Raw genomic sequence first — 22,303 nt, 5'->3', positions numbered from 1 at the left:
TTACCAGTAAACCTATTATAAAAAAAATATTGTTGACTTATTGTTGACTCTATACCACCTGTTCTATCACTAAAAATTAGACTTCTACTCATCCCCATAGCATGTTCTTTACCTATAACCCCTGATGATTAATTAGAGTATATGTAACTTTACCCAACGCCACAATAATGAAGCCAGGTGACAAATGACCTCCTGATGATCCCAAGCCCTAGAGACAGAAACAAACTACACCTAGGAGACTTTACCCACACGAACATCTAAGAACAATTATTTCACTGTGCATATTACATCTCTAATTGTTAAAAAAAAACAGTACTTGTTCAAATGAGAAACACCTTTAGAGATTCCCTTTTCACTGAGTATATGTTTACTGACAAAAAGGACAACTGTGTGAAGTCTTTCAGGGGTGAAGAAATGATAAATTAGCACAAGCTCCAGCATGCAGCTAATATCATGTTTTGATTGCCTAAATGCTAACTAGGCTAAGACAGTAGTAGCTAAAGTAATGTGATAATGTATGGTCAGCTAGTTAGCTAGTTTATATAGCATGAATGTAGATTGAAAGAAACAAACAAGCCTCTGATTTTATGATTAAAAAACAAATGTTTAAAAAAATCATTTTGCACCCTTAATGAAGAAGAGTCATATGACAACCTGCAAATTTGGAATTGTTAGTAGCTATGTGAAACTATGATTTAGAAAAACTGAAAACCTAAAAAGAAAGCCTGAACACATAATTGGGTTCATGAGAAGGTCAAAGAGTCGACAACAAATCTTGTGTGTGGATCATGATTCATGATCCTTTCTGCCATTAGCCAATTGATAGATTGCAAATCAATATACTGTATATCCACCTGGAGAGCTATCTTTTAAAATCAACACCAATGACATGCAACAATATCTAATGAACAAATAAGTGAAATGGTTGGATTGTTGATTATACAACAGTGATTCATGTTTATTGCAGCATGTGGATGCACTGCCTCCTCAACTGGCCTGGGCAAATGAACATGTTTTTGCTTCTACACATACACACAAGGACAGATTAATTAATGGTAGAGGAAGTGTATGCATGTGTGGAGACAGTGGGAGGTGGGAATGTCTGTGAAACTTGTTTTACGTCAACTGTCTACCTTTTACGGGTGCCAGGCATTTTTGCTTATAATCATTGACTTTCAAACTTCAAACACGGTGGAACAGAAAGATGGAAAATGATACTGCACATCCAAATAATTTTTTTAGAATATTATTACACCCTTACATGAACCATTGGGATACTTTTTCTCAAAAATAAACCATATGGATTAATGTTTGATTACATTTTAAGACACTTTCAGAAATGGAGTGGATTTAATTTGTGCCATTGTGCCCCCCCCTTCCTTTTTTCCCCCTAGAGTACCGTACAGTAGACTGGCATGGATATTTATGTCATCTCTGCTGGCATTCCTTCAACCACACTACATATTTAGCAGGGTTTATTTTTGTAGCCATCTGGTGGGAGTTTGTGGAAAAGCTAAAAAACTCCACTGGAATCATTACCAATGCCTTTTTATGGAAGCAGTGATGGTGAGTCAGGCAAGCTGGAGCAACACTTTAGTGCGTATGTGAGAATTAGTGGTACATTGACTCAAAAAGCAACATCATCTACATGAGGTGCCAGCCTTGCTTTAACACAGTTGCAAGTTACATTCTGCCTCATATTAATGTGGATGGTGGACCCTTTATTTGTTTATAATTCACAAGATGGACTTACATCTCTGACCACAAACATCTCCAAGCCCAGCAACCAGGAGCCAGCGGTGCTTGGCAAGTTTTCATTCAGGGAAACCCTTCCTCCCACATCCTTATGACTGCATACCAAAAGCTGTGTAATCAGTGGGAGTTCAGCAGGCCACAGCTGAAGACATGTGGACATGTATAACCTTAAACCTGTCCCCAAGGATTCCTTCTTTCTAACACTAGATTTATGATACTAGATTATTTTAGAGGCGATGATTTTAAATCAAACATAATGTGTACCAATACTTTAGCTTGTTATACCAGGAAGCCATTTAGAATATCTTACTAATCCTAATATTCAACAACAACCAAAAAAACCCCAATACTAAAGCTACTGGAAGATTCTGTTCTGTTCATTCACGAAATAAACGGCCTTTCCAAAGAAGTGAGTCAAGTGGCTAGGACCAAAACAGGCTGTGAACAGTGTTACACAAATAATCTGTTGCCCAGCAACACCAAATCTCTGTTATCAGCTGAGACAGATTGAGATGGAGAGTAGCTGAGCATGTATTTCAATCCGGCAGCAGCATTGGTTTGAAAGGCCAAGGGGCATTATTAAAATTTGCTTTGGGATATAAATAAAAGGATTTCATGATCGTGACATGAGGAATATAGCCAATGCATGACCTCAATGCACCAATAAGACAGCTACAAAAACACTGTAACTACATTTATCTCTTTAGTTGGTAGGATTTGGTCCTCAATTACCTAGAGGTTTTTTTTACAGAGCCAGTTAACTAATTATCAGTATAATAGAAATTGTGCCAAACCCAATTAGCTTACAATAGGAATAGAGCTTCTATTGTATTCATGACATAGACACTAGACTAGACCCCCAGTGGTCTGAAACAGCATCAGACCTTCCTTGTCACTGACCACCTGTCACTGCTTACAGCAAGGAAACTACATACAATGTGTTTGTGTGCTATTTGTGAAGCAGAGATAAGAGTGTTTATGGTCCAGCAGGCTTTTTCTTTTTTGCAATGGCATTCTGTTATTTTCCTTTACCTGTCTTCTTTCCGATAGTAAACAGAATGGTTGTGCTATTTACTGTGTGTAGGTATATATTAGGAATGTCAACCAATAAAATATTTTATATATAGCCCCAATTGTACAGTATATATATATATATATATATATATATATATATATATATATATATATATATATATATATATATATATATATATATATACTGTACAATTGGGGCTATATATAAAATATTTATTTGACACGGATAATTTTTAAGGAAAAGGAACGACAGATGTAATGTTTATCTAAACCATCATTCTCTTGCCAGCCTCTAATTCTATTTCTCTCTCTCTCTCTCTCTCTCTCTCTCTCTCTCTCTCTCTTTCTCTCTCTCTCCATCTATGTGGGTGTGCGAACTTAATAAGTTAATGTTTAACCTGACAAAGTATAAGTGCTTTGTCCTGGCATGGTAGACTCTTTTAAGTCCTATCAAATATGTGTTTAATTGTAATGTAGTGCAATATTGTTTAGAAGCATTGTTTTCGTATGTGTTATGCAAGTTCTATAAATATATCTATTCATATTCTGTCTTAACCAGCCCTTTGAAATGTCTGACAATAGAAGGTTTTTCCTCCTAGTGTATGTTGCCATAGTGCCCGTACGGCCTTCTATTTAATGCAACTATAGGTTGTCTCATGGAAAATTATTGAATTAAAAAAAAAAATATATATATATATATATATATATATATATATATATATATATATATACAAATTCCATAAACAAATATTGTTCTACAGACTTAATCAAAGCCCTTTCATTGTTCACAGAACAAACAGCATATAAATGTTTTATGATAAGCATTGTTTGTACTAGTGATCATAAATTTTGTAAGAAAACCTTTTTATTGGTACAATAAAGTACAGAGAAAGTGGAATGTAGAGCACATTTCTTAGATCCTGAAGCAAAAAAAGATGATCTCAAGCTTACACAACTTATACAAACACCAGAGTAAACTGTCCAGCCGTTTTTAGTTTTGCCCAACATGTGGAAATGTTTCTCATTTTCTCTACAGCTGCGTTTGCTTTCTCTTTTCCACCACCAAGGCCTGCATGACGCTGGTTGCAAGAGGCGTATTTTTAGAAATAGCTTAAAAAATGATTACCTTGAATCATGTAATCAGCTGGAGATAAATAGGGGGTGTGGTGTTTCTGTAGCTCACTGAGTGTTTACATAAAGGGTGGTGTCTGTTAAGGAGGCTTAGCACTTCCACCACCCAGAGATCTTCAACGAAATGTTGTCTCACTGTTTTCTCTTATTTACTCATGAAAAGTTTGTACTTATTATTTAATGTCAAAACATATGGTAAATCTGAATTTATTTATTTTAATTAATGCATTTCAGGCTATCATAAAGAATGTGGTGAAGAAGGCATGTGGTTGATTTTAGGAAGAGCCTCTGTGTTAGTTAGGTGGTGTTTATGTTGTATTTTAATGTTTTTACATTAATGTTAACTTTAGAATGGCTGCTACCTTGGCCAGGTCTCACTTGTAAAAGAGATATTTTATCTCAATGGGACTTTCTGGTTAAATAAAGGTAAGATAAATACAATAAAATAAAATATTATATTATATAGATACAGTTACACAGAATTACACAGTATTGGCTGTATTGTGTGTGTCTTCTTGTAGTTCAGAAATTCACAGTTGAACAACACTTTGGCTATAACATCGAAAAATAATAATAAGCAATAATGCTTTAGGTTTTCCTTAATCCCTTTTAATGTAATATAAGTAAGCTTACCTTAGATAAGATTTGTGACTCTTGATCTTTTATTCATAGGAAATTTCTGAACAAAGTTGTTTTTATATTAAAATCCTTTGGCAGGTTTTGTCCTGTATTAACCATTACGCAGAATAGTTTATCATGATATTCATAACATGAGCTATGCAATAATATTTTTCAAAAAACAGCACCAAAATAAACACTGATGTTGTTTCCAGAACTAAGAGACACCCATGCACCTTTAGTTTTTTTCCACTGGCTGCAATTAAGAAGGGCCACAACCTTGCCACACCCACAAAACCCCAGCATCATTAGAGAAATAAATGCATGGCTAAGCAACGTGTAACATTTCACAACTTAATAATTGATGAGGTTGAACAGTCCATCTGCAGTGTGTCACCACATCTCATCCCTAAAGAGTAATTGCCACTATGTAATGCATCTGCTCAGTGGATTACTAGCTTCAGGCTTGGTTTTACTGGTTTATATGTCACTCATGAGTAAAATTAAATTAAATTAAATTAAAATTTAATTGTAATCTAGTTTTATTTGTAGAATTTTTTCTACTGTAGATATCATCAGAAAGCAACTGTACAGAAATCCATTTGATTAAGACACACAATGAACAAGCCAGAGGCTTGTACCAATGAAAAGTGTCCTGAGATCAGAAGAAAATGTGAGAAGAACCAGTCTTGAAACAGAACCCATTCTCGTCAAGGTGACACCAAATCATTCAAATTAGTTATTCATTTTAGCACTTGAACTTAAACATTACTACCCATATATTGACACAGCATCTGTTTAATGTAAACATAATTCAAGTAAGCTAACACTGGGATTACAGACTTTCAGCAAAATGGCTGCCAGCGATGCTTTTCTTCCTGGGAGGTGTATTGAAACTGTGTTTAGTATGATGTACTGAAGAGTCCTAATGTAGAGTCTTGAGGTTGTACCTTGAGGGGCCATCTAGAGGAGCAGAGAGTGAGTCTGTGCAGACTCATTGGTTCTTTGGGTAATGGTGAAAGAAAATTTACCAAAATAACTGCTACTATAGTTAAACATATAGTTATAGTTAAACTTATAGATAAACTTATCATCTTATCATAGATGGAATGGAGTTTGTAAATAATTACATTTTCCCAGGTCAATAACTTCACTTCCACTAATCCTGGCACACACTGCACACACAAACAAAAACAATCTGTAGTGTTCATTTTGTTTATAACATGGATTGATAGTAAAACATATAGCCTTGATTTCATATAAACATTCCTTTTAACTCCATAACAAGTCCTGTACTGTCTGTACTGTCCACCTGACTCGTGTCGACATTTTTCCTGAGGTGATTTGTCGATCTAATAGCAGTTGTCGTAGTTATACTGCAGGAGAGTCTGAAATCTTTTGACACTGCCAGAATTTATTCGGAGGAAGACAATGATCACAACAGCCACTAATCGTGGTTTAGACCTTATTTTTTATTGTAGTATCAATTCTGACATCACAACCTGTTGCAACTCCTAGTCTTTCATATCACTTCCTCCCGAGCAAACAATGATTAACAAAGTAATCCTTCAATAATATATACTCCTTTATTTATTAAGTCCACAACAAACAACAGGAAACAGCAACAAGCCAAGAACCTGACTGAGAAACCACCCGCTGTCTCCCCAGTGCCTGTCACAGGCAATATAGTTCAGTACAGAGTGGTACCTCCTCATGCAAATGTGTCATAAATCTACGCACAGGTGGCCTGCAAATCTGTTCCAGGCAGAGCACTAATAGTTTCTGTGTCACAGACATTTTGTTAACCAAATTAAATCAAATTCAAGAAGAAAGCCGAGGGGGTTGGTTTTGTTGCTTCACTGGAGCCACATGCATTCTTTCCATCCCTCACTTTCTCAACAAGAAACATACAGTTATGCAAACTAAATCATCATGACGCATTAGTCAACATTAGTGTTGCTGCTATCTCAAATATTTTCTTATGATATGTTCTGTTTTATTTAAATCCTAAATACACAAATATTGTTGGTCAATAAAAGAACCTGAATATGTTTGGTATATAGGGAACATTTTTTACTACAGATCACATTGGGTATCTGGGTGTGAGAATCAGGTGTGTTTGAACAAACATTTATATTCTAAATGCAAGACTGTCAGTTGGTGGCACATTGTTGGTGTCTTATGTCTTCTAAAAATATATTGAAACAAATGTCATTTATATTGTGGCTTTAGGCTTGTATTGTGTTATTCAAGATGTATTCATGAATTGTGTGATTAGATCCATTAACTTTTTTAAGTGCCCTTGCCTCCATGCCATCTGGGCCAATCTGTGCTGTTGAAGCAATGAAAATATTCAGAGTGGGGTCTCAGGCTAGAGAGGCATGCACTTGTGTTTGTGTGTGTGTGTGTGTGTGTGTGTGTGTGTGTGTGTGTGTGTGTGTGTGTGTGTGTGTGTGTGTGTGTGTGTGTGTGTGTGTGTGTGCGTGCGTGCGTGTGTTTGTGTGTGTGTGCGTGTGTGTGTGTGTGTGTGTGCGTAAGAATGTATCATTCACATGGCACAGATGGAGGCAGTGTACACGCCACGCTAGACCCCGGGCCTGCAAAGTGTAAAGTTAGCACATCACAAAACAAGTCTAAACACTCAATATAACTCACTCAAAAATGTCATAAACGTGTTCATCACATACAGAATATCTGATTTTCCTTCTCCTTTGTTTTTCCTGAACAAGGTAGAGCAGAATCCCCTCATACTGCCCTCTCACAGCCTGACATTTTCCCACATAATTTTTTACACATATATTACATACACACACAGTGACTTGCAAGCTTTTACCTTTTATATTTATTATTGTATAGTGCATGGGGTTGTAGCTTTGCTTTTTGATTGACAGGTTGGCTTGCAAGTCGTCCAGATCAAAGGTCATAACTGACACTCAAGGGGCCTCTTTTCCAGTCAGGAAAGATCAGCTGGGAAATTGTCTTTATTGCCCTTGGCTGAATTCCCAGCTTCAATCCCATGTCCATCCACAAATACCACACACTTCCCAGAAACGTTGTCCCCGATTGCCAGTAGATGTCTTTTGGAGATTGAGTATGGCACAGGTGATGCTATTTTTAAAAAAAGCAAGACAATTTTCACCTGCTGTTTTAGCTGACAGGATTCTTCATCTCCCCCTTGCATGTCTATTAACAGTCACGAAGGAGCAAGCTTAACCAATTTAACCTCCAGGAACAAGTCACTTTATTTTCAGCAGTCAATATGCAGCACAGATAGGTGGGTCCTAAAGCAGTCCAGATGTCCCCTGCCCCCAACCACCTGGTCTTTTATTCTGGGTAAAGGGCTGTCTTTAGGGCTGGATTAGTTTACGGCTGCAGGGTCCCCACACACCCCACACACACACACTTTACCGGCCTTTACAATGGTCATTCTGTAAAGCAGATAATCCAGCAGTGTACCTGTGCACACTGGCCGTGTCTGAAAATCTCAAATTGAGCCGAGCACTTTCTACTTGCTACAACTCTTTTATTGTTAAACTTTTATTTGTGTAGTCTGAAAGTTGCAATCAAATCAAACACACTTCAGGAAGGCACTATAATGAGGCTTATGCACATTATGGGATTTCTCTGTCACACTCAGATTGCTTTGGACATTTTTTACTTTTATGTTTTCCGCTGGGGTCTGTTTGTTCACTAAAAAGAGACGTTTACTCTTAATAGTTAATCCTCGAGTCTTGAGACTCATACATATTAAATCTGAGTGTTTTATGATTGTCTCCCAAGATTCAAATTTGGGATGACAGACCCCAAAACACTATAAAGGTACAAAATTTACCTAGTGAACAATTAATTTGTATTCAACTGCCTCACACTTCTTTCTACTGTCTGTTTTCTAGCCATTCTTTGACGTGTCTTTATCTTAAACCATGGAGAGTAATCCCATTAATGATGCTGCTGCATATTCTGCTTGTGGGACCCCAGAGCTGGGACACTGTGGAAATTAGTGAAATGTTTGTCCTATGTTTAGTTTTACTTCAATTTGATTTAACTTGGAGTATTATTATAGTTATAGAACTACAATCTATATAAAATGCTCAGGAAGACATTATGTAGTTAACGTTTTTTTATTTTACTTCATGTGCACAGTACAACAGTGTGAAATTGGTATTTGCGCAAAATTGACATAAGGGCTGATCACGTTTTACTCTATTAAGAATATTTGCAGTCTGCAGATGCTTTCTTCTATTTGAGACAGGATAAACCTGCACTATTGAGACCTCTTAGAAAACTACCCTGTAGTTCAACCCGCAACCTTTTGATCAGTTAAAACCAATTAGCGTAAAACTTGAAACTTTGCAGGTATTCAGATCAAAAGAACATGTTAGGAGAGGTCATTAGGGACGTCTACGTTGCTAATGCATGTCTAGCCAGTTGCTTGTGATCCTGCACATCATGCTGACTGTAATTAAGCCAGCACAATTCAATCAGCTATTTAAGAGGGGTATTTTGGAGAAAGTCATATTCATGAAATGGAAATTAACTGGCTCGCATTCTAGACACATTTAAATTGCAAGCCTGAAATAAATAACTTTGTGAGCTCTTCCTGGCCATGGGTGCAGCATGCCAGTGCGGAAGTGGCAGAGGGTGCAGCCATTTTAAGGCCGCCTTCTGGCATGTGCTGACGGGAGCAGGGCCACTGGAGCTCTCGCTGTCTTGGCAGTGGTTATTATGAAATGGACTGAATGACACGGGTTCCAAATATGGACCCAGGAGAATGAAAGCCAAGTGAACCCTTTCACCCTGTCTACTAACTAGCTTGTGTTTCACCACAGCAAAAGGAACTTAATTGTATGGTTTGTAAGGCTCGTAAGATTTGTTTTCAAATCGATTTATGTATTTCAGTTGTTGGCATTTCTCTCATGCTTTTCAAGTTTATCATCTATTTTGGTTGCACATGTGCAGTCTAGATCAGAAAGAATAAGATCTGGGTACCGTCGCTGCACATGTTTGCATGCAAATGATAGCTGGGTTTGTGCTGTGCAGTGGATAGGGTCTCATTTGCCAAACTATAAAACAATTAATGTGTATGTGCATTAGAATTTGCACAAGAAAGGTGATATTCAGGTTAGGTCAGAAATATTGTATCTGAGAGATTGTGTCCATTTTGAAATATATAAAGAGACTAATTGATGTCAACTTGAAGTTTTAAATTGCATAAATTTGGGTTACAGCAAATTGTGAAAAATGTGAAATCAGCTTAAATCACTTATTTATTTTAATTGTGCATCAATGTATTGAACATTATTCGTAATAACACGTATAAATAAAAAAAATTATAAAGTTTATGAATTTAAACCTTGAATTAAGACAAAAAAACACTAGTTATTCAATGGCACCCTATTAAAGTGTGTGCTGCAGTGGCTGAGGTGTATGTGCACCATGCTTAGGAGGTGCTCTCTCCCAGTTTTTGTCATATTTTCAACTATTGGTTTGTAAGTTTTATATTAGACAAATCATCATTGAATTTTTCATGACTGAGCGTGGTGATTGCAAGTAGGCAATGAGCATTTATCAACATACACACACAAATAAAGGAAATCAGCAACACTAAAAATCTGGTAAATAATTAGACTTTTTAATCGGATGTACTGTTTGCTTGTAGACCATGAGCAAGTGTTATGCCAAGAGATAAAGCAGAAAGGCAGAGGACTATCTGACTTTTAGCAGGCCTTAGCCATTTACTAATTTTTTCTCTTACATGGTGTTTCATTAGCAAAAGACTGTGGAGCCGTATTATGGCTAAGGATTAGCCAAGTATAAATAGTTAATTCAGACATGTTCTGCACAAGCGTGGCTCAAATTTTAACCCGTGTTATGCCTACAATTTAACCAGGGTTTAATATCAAAACTCAGCATGGGGTCTGCTAGATTTAGCCTTAAATAAGAAAACCTAAGGCCTAGATGGAGACTGTAAATTATTTACTGCTTTTGATTAGTCTTGTTTCCTCAGTCTTCTCAAAGCAGGTTTTTGCCTGCTGTGTACCTGAACGATAAACAGTGAATGCTGCCAGACTTTAAAGTAGTTCAGTCACAGAATTTTATAGAAGAGGAGGAAATAACTGTTGTGTGAGATTTCTTTAAAGTGGTTCAGCAGATATTTCGCTGAGCCAAGGTCCTCCAGTAATCCGGTAATAGAAATTACCCTGACGTTATCCTCATGAACAAGACTCGCACTGAGAACTGAAGCAGTCATTAATGCCATTGCTTAGCTTTCAGATCTTTATATATTTATTTATAGCTAAAAGTCACTGTTCCCTCGAGATAACTCAGTCCATATTATGTAGCAGCCCTTGAACAGCTGCTTTATGCTAAGTTTGCATGTGTGTGTATTCTTTAGGATGAAATTGAGAAGGCGATGTTTCTATACATGCAGCAGAACAACCTAGACTACTAATGAAAGATTCCTCACGCACTGTCACACATCAACAGATTATCATATGCATCACTGAGGAATAACCTTCTGAACTGTGAGTCTGCTTACTCCAGAAGCATCCTGCTGCATATTTAAATCTGTACAGGAATTACTTTGTGCTCAATAATTAAATCTATATGTGATCATCAATCATTTAAATCTTTAAAACACATACAGAGCCAATTTATTAGGAACACCTGTGGACCTGCTTCTTTCTTTCGGCTTCTCCCATTCGGGGTCGCTACAACGGATCATCCGTATTCATGATCCGTATTTTTAATTTGGCACGTTTTTACGCTGGATGCCCTTCCTAATGCAACCCTCCCCATTTATCCGGGCTTGGGACCGGCACTAAGAGTGCACTGGCTTGTGCAACCCTAATGGCTGGGGTTGGTTCCTGAACCAGGGATCGAACCCGGGCTGCATCGGTGAGAGCGCCGCATCCTAAGCACTAGACCACCAGGGAACCGACCTGCTAATTCATGCAATTATCCAAGCAGCCAATCATGTGACATAAAAATCCTCAGATAATCTTCACATCAAGCATATTAATGAGGGGAAGTGTGATCTCAGTGACTCTGACAATGACCTTGGTTTGTCATAGTTGTGGGTGCAGTTTGAGAAACTGTTGAGTGCCTACAGTTTACATAGAATGGTGCAAGAAAGAAAAAACATCCAGTGAGGAGCAGTTCTGCAGAGAGATGTTGTTTCTTTGTTGATGAAAGAGCTCAAAGGAGAGTGATTCCACTGGACTGAACCACTCTTTACACCTGTAGTGAGTCAAAATGGATTTAAAATGCACAATTAAAAGAACTTTGAGGCAGAAGACCCCATCAGGTACCACTCTTAGTGAACTAATCAGTGACCTAATCAGTTAAGAATGCAACTTTTGAATAAGTAGGGAATATAAGCAGGGGGTCTATGAAATTAGATACTATTTAGTTTGAATCTAGTAGAATCAATTCATGGTCTCTGCTTTTTAATGTCCTTCACACTATTTACTTTATTTTGTTGTATTTCAGTAAAATATGATACCAGGTACCAAATTATATTACTGATTTGTTTAAAGTAGGTCTATAAAAGTCTAGCTAAAGCATCTTCTAATTTACTACACTAATTAGGTGGCTATAGTCAGCAGAGTATCCAAGGTCATGTTCATCTGAGCAGATTAGTTCATCTGCCCAAAGTGAACCACTGATATGCTGAGCTGGCATTTCATCAAGGATTTTGCAGCAGTCTATGAAATCTGAAACTGTTAAAACAGTGATTTGTCTCAGACCCCACAATTAGCCTTCTTCCATAAAACATGTAAGAGCAGTTCGAAACGCACAGACAGCACACTGGGGACTTGATGAACATCTATGCCAAGTTACAGACCAAAATATAGATGGCATGACTTGGGATTATGCTGCCACCTAGTGGAAAAAGAATAACATAGCATCAATGTGGGCAGGCTTCGTCTTTGTCTTCTTTTTTCTTTCGTCTTCTTCCATTAGGGTTCGCCACAGCGGATCATCTTTCTCCATACTACTCTGTCCTCTACATCCGCCTCTTTCAAACCAACTACCTGCATGTCTTCCCTCACCACATCCATTAACCTCTTCATTGGCCTTCCTCTTTTCCTCCTTCCTGGTGGCTCCATCCTCAGCATTCACCTACAGATATGCATGTCCTTCCTCTGCACATGTCCAAACCACCTCAATCTGGCCTCTGTCACTTTGTCCCCAAAACGTCCTACATGCTCAGTCACTGTAATAAGCGTTTCTAATCCTGTCCATCGTCGTCACTCCCAACAAAAACCTCAACATCTTCAGCTCTGCTACCTCCAGCTTCACCTCCTGTCCTTTACTCAATGCCACTGTCTCTAAACCATACAACATCACAGGTCTCACCACAGTCCTGTAAACTTTCCCTTTCACTCTCACAGATACTCTGCTATCACAAATCACTCCTGCTATCACTCTTCTCCACCCACTCCACCCTGCCTGCACTCTTTTCTTCACTTCTCTAACACACTCTCCATTACATTGCACTGTTGACCCCAGGTACCTGAACTCCTCTACCTTCTCCACCCCTTCTCTCTTCACATATGTTGTCCTCTTTTACTTTATAGATACAGACTAGTGGATGACTCATTGAATCCCCCCCATCCAGTGTTAGCCAAAAGAGGAAGGGTTTGCTTTTGAGGCAGGCTCCTCAAGGTTTCTTTTTGTGTTGTGTCAGGGTATTTTCCCTTGCTGTGGTCATCTCTGGTTTGTTCATTGGGTAAATATAAATGTATTTCCAGAAGTTTGCTTTGTAACACTGTCCAATATTTTTTTTTAAAGCAAATCGAGTTAAGCTGAGCAAAACATTATTTTAATGCCAGCTGTACAGTTTAAGTCTATGAAAAGAAACTATATAGTCTTTAAATGCATTGTAAATGTTTACATTAGTCCTGCTTGACTACGGCTCCTAAGTTTGTCCACAGTGTTTCCTCCTGCTACAAAACTAGGCTACCTTTTATTTCTCATGATGTCAAAACAGTCTTGTTCCAGTTTATTTGAACTGCAGCGTGTGTCCGTCAGATTAAATGCACCCAAGCTTCCATGACTCGACATAGGAATGAAAGGAATGCCTGGCTATCGAGGGAGGCAGGCAGTGCAGGGGTCGCTGGAGGCTAGGTAATGGCTCACCACATAACTGGAGCGTGAAACCAGGAGTTTGAAACGCAGCAGGGGAGCAGAAGATCATTCTGAAGTTCTTGTTTGCTTGATTAGTTCCTAGAAGTTTAGATGTTGTATAAGAAGACCTTGAAAAGTCTATGGGTTATAGGGAGCATCACAGTCATTGCTTTAATAGAGCACGGGAAGGGGCTAATTTCTGTCTCTGTGATGCCACACTGCATGCGTCCTCAGTTTCTTCGCTTGGCTTAGCAAGGGCTCTTTATATTTCACAGTTATGACAGGTTCGCCTCATTGTTCCAGGCTGTATATCGGGAGACAGGCTGATAACTATGCAGTGTGTCACTGTCCTTTAACTTCTGTTCCTGCCTTAGTGCATAAGAGCTGAAACTTTAACTCGTATACTGCACTCCAGGGAGACACTGTACCACCACAGCCAGCTGGTAAACTGTATGTGCTAGCAGGGCTAAACTTTTTCACTTCCTTTTATTTATTTTTTTTTAAGAGCGAGAATAAGACAAAATTAAGTCTCAGGTTTTGGCATTCACATTGTGTATCAGAAATGTTTTTTTTTTTACAACAGCAGAAAAAAAAAAGGAAAAAAAAAAGTCACAAGGCCAGTAAACAATAAAGAAGTATGAAGTGGAAGCTAAGGCTGATTTCTATCTAGCCCAGACTGTACATTCATACAGCTTATTGTTTTTTGTAATGCAAACTTACATTTTATATGCATGAGGTCTAATATATGTATACAAAAATACAAATGTTAAATAAAATAATAAAGCGATACAATTGTTGGTGTAATAATGAGGTGGATGAATTTCTCAATCATTGATTATTTAATGAAGTACCACTTACATTTAGGAAACACTAGTAGATCATATTTCGTGTAGTCTGAAGCAAGTACAGCTAGTTGTTTAATGGCTTTGCTTTTTTACTAGACATGTGCCATAATTACCTTTACTTGATATGAGTAATTATTTAATTTATTGTTTTAACCTTATAACATGTTTTACCACTAAAAGTACTGTTGCAAATGACAATATGAAAGTAATTGGGAAGTGAGAATACAAATAATTGTTTTAGACTCAAATTTTTATTTACTCAGAGTGAAATGTCAAACAAATATAAAACAGGTTAATGACATTTTGTCAAAATTTCTAAATGTAAACTAACAGAACAAACAATCAAAACCCATGTTTATGATTGTTTAGGTTTAGGTCTTCTTGTTTTACTCACCAGAGGTACAAGGAGTCATATATCTAAATCTAGCAATCACTGTTATTTCCATTTCTCAAGATACCAGCTTGTTAATAAAAGTTAGCACCAGGCTCCTTATTGAGTCTTGGTCAGAAAGCAAATGTAAATCAACCAGACACTGTTTTCACAACTCAATAGAACAGAAAGTCCTGATTGAAAGCCTCTCATAGGGCATTGTGTCTAAGTCAGCAGTCTACATTGATTTTACTCTGAGAAAAGCAGATAAAAATAATTACAGTCTTTTTAGTGACATCGATGAAGGATATTCACTGCAATGGCTGAAGGCCCGAACACCCTGATAGATGCATGTCATTGTATAAAAAAGCTCCTCTTCCTACACATCCTACTGTCTTTTATTGACTTCCTTTAACAAGCTGCAGACTGAAAGCCTCCTACACAGACATATGCCTTTATATAAAAGACCTCCTGGGGTTGAAGAGTCTAAAATATGACAGATCAGAGCATCATGAAAAGCAAAAAGCTATCAAAAGTATTCCAATACATGATTTTGGAATAGCATTTGTCATGGCTTCATTACAAAATAAACACACCCCACACATCCACATCTATTATTATTATTATTCACCAAAAGGCAGTGACTGGTTAAAGAGGTGATTAGTCAGAGAAGCAAACAAGAGGTCAAAGGTAATATAAAGAGATCCCGATGCTCACATGGGGGAAGCTCTTCACAGGACAACTCATAAAGCTAAGCTAATACAGGAAGCATGTACAAAAAAGTGCTCTCTGGCCTGATGAGACCCACATTGACTTTTTTGCTCTTTCCAAACATTGCACATGTTTTCTAGCATTTCAAAATTATGGAATATTTCAGGCATTTTCATGACAATCATCTGAATTAACTATTTTAGTTCTACAAAATGTGAAAGAGTACAGAGGGGATGGGAATATTTATGCAAGCTGTAACCATTTCCCTCAACCATACAGAAAGATCTCCAGGGACTGGATTAAAGATGGAGGAAATTGTATAATTATGTGACAGTTTGAAGTTCTGAGCCAGAAACTTTGTGTTCTCACTCCCAGGTTGATTCTCTCTCAGTTTATTTCTCAGCACTGCTGTGATTTATATTCGCAACTCCCGTCACAGTTCCTGAGGTGGATTAAATGCTGTCCCACGAGGCTCTTTGTAGCACCAGGCAAGTAGGTGGAATTTGTATGAGGAGTTTTAATGCAGCTGTAGAATCATACACCTAATTATGATTTATTCCTTTTACAAGATTTTCCTATGCGTAACTAATTAAGCAAAGAGAAACTGCAAAATAAAACCAGGGGTAATTATCGAAACTGTGCAGAAAGAAGACACACTTATTAACCAATGAAAGAGTAGCTGTTTTAGGATGTATGCAGAGCAAGAAATCTTTCCTTCAAGGTCCTTTTTTACCCAAACATTGATTTATGGTGGACATCTCTTATAAGCAAAGTCACTGTACTGCCATCCTCTTTCTGTTTTTTTAAATAACGCGTTTATCGGTACTCTGTGGGAACATCAGAGGTTGGGATATATTTCAAAATCGAAACCTGATTGATACTTGTTTTTATGAAAGTGAATCTCTTCAAAATAGTTTGATTTGATCTTTGGGACCTTCCAGACATTTATATTCAGATCAAGTGGCTGTTAGAATTCATTCAACTAATCTTTATGCCTTATAACGTAAGCAAACAATTTGTTGATTGCATCTAGCAGGTGACATTAAATTGCTTGATAAATAGCTATCTGTTCTTGTGCATGCGCTCTTTGTCTGCTTGGTTAGTGAACAAACGAGTTAACCACCAGGAAATAGATAGTTTTCTGCATAAGTGATGTATGCAGAGACTTGAGAGACTTGAACTCAAGCTACATGCCTGTTTTCAGTGCTGTGTAGGTGATTAGGGGAAGGTGTGGGGCGGGTCATGGTGATGCTGGGAAGTTGTTTCCTTTGTGGGTTACAGAGCTCCACTGTGCGCTGCATCAGGGAACTGTTTAGCCCCTGGGTCACAGGTAACATGGCTTCTAGCTGTAGGAGGTGATGAGAATTGGCATGTGGGAGAGCTGCACCGCAAGGAAAAGGGGAGTTTAGCAGCTGGTGGCAAAGGTGCTCCTCAAAGCCTGAAAATGGCTCAAGCAAATGTGAATCTTTTGAGCAGGGGAGGTAGCTTTTCTCTAAAAGGCAGTGAAGCGCTCCTCTGTTCAGCACCTGTGCTTTCTTCAGCACACCCCTCAGAGGCTGGCAAGCCTGCGCATCCTGTCTGCTTCCTTTCATCAAGGCAGGAGTGATGGGGTAGATATCCTGTACCACTGGACTCTGGAATGTGATTCGGGGACCCAAGGACACTTTGCTAGAAGACGGTGAAGGACGCTGACAGCTTGATTTTATATTCCATGTCTTTTCAGGAAGATGGCTCTCACTGAGAGGCACATACTGCGGTTGACCGACTGGGTGAGGACACCGAGTTGGACCCATTTTATCTTTGTCTGGCCTTCAAAAGCAAGAATAAGGAATGAAGCATTAAAATTTAATTTGAGAGGGTGCACATAAATGAGTGACGAATAGACAGAGTGAAACCAGGGTTCAACTGGCTACTTACAATTGTCCCTAGGTGTAAATTTGGGTATGTTGGGCTGTAAACTGGGGCATTTATGCCTCATGCTCACTATTCCTGGGATCTGGATCCTATTTTGCTAAATAAAAATGGAGACTGCATGTGTTTAAATAAAACACAGCAAATCTAAAGTAACCCAGTTTCACAATTAATTTTGCGCTCAGTCACTTTCATAAAAATTTTTTCAAGCAGTTTAGTTTCTATCCTTTTACATTCTATTACTTTAACATCTTTTAAATCTGAGGACCTGTGTCAAATAACTCCTTTCTGGAAAACAGTCATTATAATTCACTCCTGTCACACACTTTGCACTCTTGTCACACAATTAGTTTATTTTATATACACACTTAATTGAATTGAATCTCTGCTGTGGCTGCTGATAGGTGTGGAAATATGTATGCTCCTCTAATGTGTCTCATCACCTCTCTCTCTCTCTCTCTCTCTCTCTCTCTCTTTGTCATGGTGTGACCAACCAGCCTTTAAATCATCAATAAGCAGAAAATAGCTCTGTGCACCTTTTCTGCATTAGGCTTTGCACATTTAAAATTGCACTTGTGGAATTTAATGAACAAGATATTCACTGCAAAGTGAAGTTCAGCTAAAAGCTGCAAAAAAATAGAGCATTGTGAATGTGACACCTGGCCATATTTCAGGGTGAAAAGAAATGGTGTTTTCTCAGAAAAATGAGAACATTGAAGACTTTTTATCGAACTGTCATTTTGCACTTCGGTACAGCTCTCTTTATGGGTGTTTTACCTGCATCCAGCTCGGCATGGTGGCCTCTCTGGAACTGTGGATTTGATGGCAGGCAGAAATCCCCCAGTGTAAGTACATCCAGTACCTTTTACCACCAGGGTACATCTACAGAAACATTTAATGTTCCATTTTCACATCAGTTTGTATTGTGCACCATTTGAATGCATCATACATTAATAGGAATGACTTCATATGTCCTAATGATGTTATTTCATTACTTGGACGTGACAAGAAGTGGAAGGCTGAAGTCAGGGATGCTTTGACCTCTGCGAAATGTACGTGACCTGTTAACCTTAGGGTCAGAGGTTAATGTGTTCATAAGCGTGGGCAGACTTTTTAAACTCTGAATGTCATCATCGTCGTCTTCATCCTGATGAGTACTTTTAATGAGGTGAGGCAGTCTGCTAGTTACATCCTACAGATTACAGAAACATGACACAATATTCAAGATTTTTATAGCTCCAGTTTGTAATTTCATCTTTTCTGTGTAAACTCTATCTTTTTTTTAGCAGGTGTGGATTGAAATGCCACTATCACAAATGTTCATGTTTGGTTTTTGATTTAAACCTGGAGTGAGTGTAGCTAACCATAGAATTGTTTTCTATTTTTTATTTTTTTGCCTTCATATCTTTTTAAACACTGGTAATAATCCTATCGATAGAAACAGATATTTTAAATATGGTCTGTGAATGACTGTGGCAGTTCCTCGACCTCAAATACATCATTCTAGTCCAGAACTCCTCTCAGACTAACATGTGTACACTATTTTTAAAAGCATGCAGTTATTATTTGTGTGCTACTTTTTGCTAGAATCTCAAATTATTTGCTTCATTTTCTTTCTAAATATAAACAAAAATGTAGCTTTGTGTAAGTTCATGTGGTAACCAGAAATTTGGATCAGATTGAGGTTGAATCGAGTTAGCTCTTGTTCAGGTTTATCACATAAAAGTAGCATGCCAACTGCATGCAAAACATTTTTAGTCTCAATCAGAAGTCCAGGGCAACTTTTCTGTCTCCCATTCAAATCTGAACTTGTATGTCTCTGAAATACATTATCTATTCTTTCCAAATAATACATTTGATCATGATACATCCCAGTTCTAAAAAGTGTCCATGTAATGCAGCTGTAATCCTCTAAACAGTTACCTTACGCTTTTGGATTGAAACCGGTTCAGAGAAGTATGATGGTACTGGAGAAACATCACGGGACGGAGATTGACCTCTTCTCATCCTACGATGATTTATTTTATGGAAATGTACCTCAGCAGGCCTGTTCTCAAGACATAAGCTATACATTATTCCTAAGTTTTGAACTATCGATTTAAAGTAGTGGTGCTTGAAATTGCATAGTTTAATTTCACTAGAAGTTTTTACAGTCGAATCACCATATAAAAAGTTTACTCCTGTGTCTTACCAGTTCACAGCCTCCTCCATGTACGTGTGTTTATCTGTGATGCCCATTTTCTTTCCTTTATATTACCTCAAGATGAGAAACATTTTAGAAAATTAGTTGTTTATTTTCTACAATCAATAATCCTAAACCCCTTCAAATCTTATAAATAATAGATTTTAATTAAAGCTGAGGTTTTGTCGTGAGGTGATTTCACTATTACTATAACCAGCATGGTTTCTAGAATTCCATTAGTAATGGGAATGCATTAGCATATAAATTGGTGTTTTGCTGCATTAAAGCAAAAGCGTGCACAGAGGAGGAAAAAAATACATATTTTTTGAGCCACAATGGTGATCATTTTTCTGTTGCTGATCCAGGAGAATCCTGTGCTCAAAGATAAATTAATCAAATGCACAATCCACCATGAAATAAACCACCATATGCTTCGGCTCTTCTCTATCCATTCATGTATTATTTTTTTTTTTTTCAGTCTCACATCTGACTGTACACTTTCAATATGGAAAAAAATAAAAGACTTAAATGCAGCAAAAAAAAAATAGGAGAAAACTTTTCTTACCGTCACTTTGACCGTTTCAGAGTCCTAAATAAAACTAAAAAATAGAAATCCAGTTCATAGTAGTTCAGTAATTCACTGTGTTAAAAAAACAACAAAAAAAACCCCCACAACAAAACATAAAACCAAATTGACAAATAGACTGATTCAGTCTTCACTAGGAGTCTTGGTGGTGAAGAATGGACATTACCCTGGCCACTCTAGCATAGCAATACAAGGTGGATTCCTCAAACCTCTGGTTTCTGATTGGCTGGTGCTCCCTGGAAAGACCCCATACAGTGTTGTTCAGAATTCCTTCTGCTTTAAGCATGGTTTTGCTAAAGGTTTCATACTGCAAAGCATTAAAATAGACATATTATCTAAAAAAAAACTAGAGAGCAAGATTAATTCTTTTGTTATTTGCTTTAAACTTAAAAACATTTGAGTTTGAGATCAAAAGTGAAATCTAAGACCAGGAATCAGACTTTCAAATATTTACATTTCAACAACTTACATGATGCCACCTAAATTGGCAGACCACAATTTTTGGAGATCAAAAGTGTAATTCATAGTCACTTGCTATAAAGGTTGAAGCTATTTATCTTTCAGTCTAAAACCCAATTGCCTAATATAATAAACAAGCAAAAGAAAAAGGATTGGCCTTGTTTTTCCCAATACTTTTGGAGCGTACTCATCATTGGGGTGTTGGATAAGTTCATCTTTTATCTTTAGTATTTATCTTGCATCTACAAACATTACGTTTTTTTTTTTTTTTTTTAAATAGTCTGAATGTACATATACAGACCTTAAATAAGGTTTTCAAATACCTGGCACCCATTTTCTAAGTAGTAAGTTATTGTAGTAAGAAGTGTTCAGCAGCCTTCCACCACGACCCAACATTTATAGGTTATGCAGTATGCCTCAGTGAAAAAAGGTACAGAGTGATCTATCCTGTTCTCAGCTGTAGGCTATGCTGCTGACTCCTGCAGATGTGGCTGGGAGACCCTGTTCAGCGGGCAAGTGAGAAGGAAGTAGGTGTGCAGACTAAACATTCAGCTTGTTATGGCCTCCTGCTGCAGTCCCCCGTGGGCTGATTCCAGCTACAACAATCATTACCTTCTCCTTTCATTCTTGCACAGACATTTAATGCTAATTTAATGCCCTCAGTTTAGTTGATTTTTTACGTTCCTGTTTATTGAGCAACTTTCTCGAACGATGACGTCAGACACAGTATTTGAAATAAATAACCGATCAGCAGGAAAATTGTTTTGTGCTGGGCTCAGGGAGGAAAGCTGAAGGCATTAATTCCGGTTTATCTGAAAATAAAAAGTGTAGGCTTCATGACGGCGCAAATCCGATCGCATTTTTCCCTTTCAATACCGAAAAAAATAAATAAATCTGCATTTTCACTTTGTGTGGTATATGAGGCCTAGCATAATATAATGAACTTTTTTCCTTTGTCCATCAGTGCATAGTTATGTAAAAATTAAACAATGTATAGAGGATGGTAAAAACCAAAAAGGGATTGCATCTTATGTAACAAATGGGGGAACAAATCATTCTTTTTATTTCAGCATCCTTTAACACCTGTGACTCTATAGGCACTTTGTATAAGCAGAATGAATTAGATTTTTTTTCTAAAGCATTTTCCACGCGTTACATATTCTGCATAATGGAGCACACAGCTGCAGTGGAAATGAGGTTTATGAAGATGTTAGACTGCTTCCTCTATGACTGCGCATCTCTTAAAAAAAAACATAATATTAATAATAATAATAATAATAATCAGAATGCAAAGGATTATGTTATGTGGTAACAAATGTATCATGCTGAAGGCAAATTATTGATTCCTCACTGCTCCTCTGGGTATCACTGATTGCAAAAACAAGGCAAAGATATTAATCAGATGATTTCCGTGTCATGTCTTCAATCTCAGGGAGCAATTACCTTACGCCTTAGCCTAGTAGACTGAGAGATTTATATTCTGGCAATCAGGGAACCGAGCCAACATTTATCACCTGTAACAGTAAAATATACAATTCGCTGTGATAAATTGAAGAAAAGTGAGGAAA

General features: G+C 37.6%; 1 protein-coding gene across 2 annotated transcripts; it reads right to left on the bottom strand.

Annotated features, from left to right (window-relative positions):
- Positions 1–14,748: 14,748 nt before the first annotated feature.
- Positions 14,749–22,301, bottom strand: si:dkey-39a18.1 (uncharacterized protein LOC557637 homolog). 2 transcript variants are annotated; one of them, XM_046873252.1, is made up of 6 exons: positions 20,256–22,301; positions 19,700–19,765; positions 19,432–19,555; positions 18,504–18,700; positions 18,286–18,390; positions 14,749–17,406 (listed from the first exon to the last, which is right to left on the bottom strand). In XM_046873252.1, exons 2-6 carry the CDS (start codon positions 19,744–19,746, stop codon positions 16,779–16,781), a joined length of 1,101 nt encoding a protein of 366 aa, XP_046729208.1. In that variant the 5' UTR covers positions 19,747–19,765; positions 20,256–22,301; the 3' UTR covers positions 14,749–16,778. The 2 variants fall into 2 exon arrangements, with proteins under 2 accessions (XP_046729208.1, XP_046729209.1); XM_046873253.1 differs by having other exon boundaries at positions 19,700–19,754.
- Between the last annotated feature and the right edge of the window lie 2 nt (positions 22,302–22,303).

This window comes from Silurus meridionalis, chromosome 18 (genome assembly GCF_014805685.1).
Source record: "Silurus meridionalis isolate SWU-2019-XX chromosome 18, ASM1480568v1, whole genome shotgun sequence".
NCBI classification, from domain to species: Eukaryota; Metazoa; Chordata; class Actinopteri; order Siluriformes; family Siluridae; genus Silurus; species Silurus meridionalis.
Note: the sequence above shows the minus strand (reverse complement) of the source record. Positions and strands in the feature narration are given on the sequence as shown.

Bases quoted from the DNA above. Each gene is read 5' to 3' on its own strand.
- si:dkey-39a18.1 (XM_046873252.1), bottom strand. From the start codon at position 19,746: ATGGGCATCACAGATAAACACACGTACATGGAGGAGGCTGTGAACTG. The intron at 18,701-19,431 runs GTAACTGTTTAG...TGTAATCTGTAG, and splicing joins TTTCAATCCAAAAGCGTAAG to GATGTAACTAGCAGACTGCC. The intron at 18,391-18,503 runs GTAATGAAATAA...ATGTTTCTGTAG, and splicing joins CCACTTCTTGTCACGTCCAA to ATGTACCCTGGTGGTAAAAG.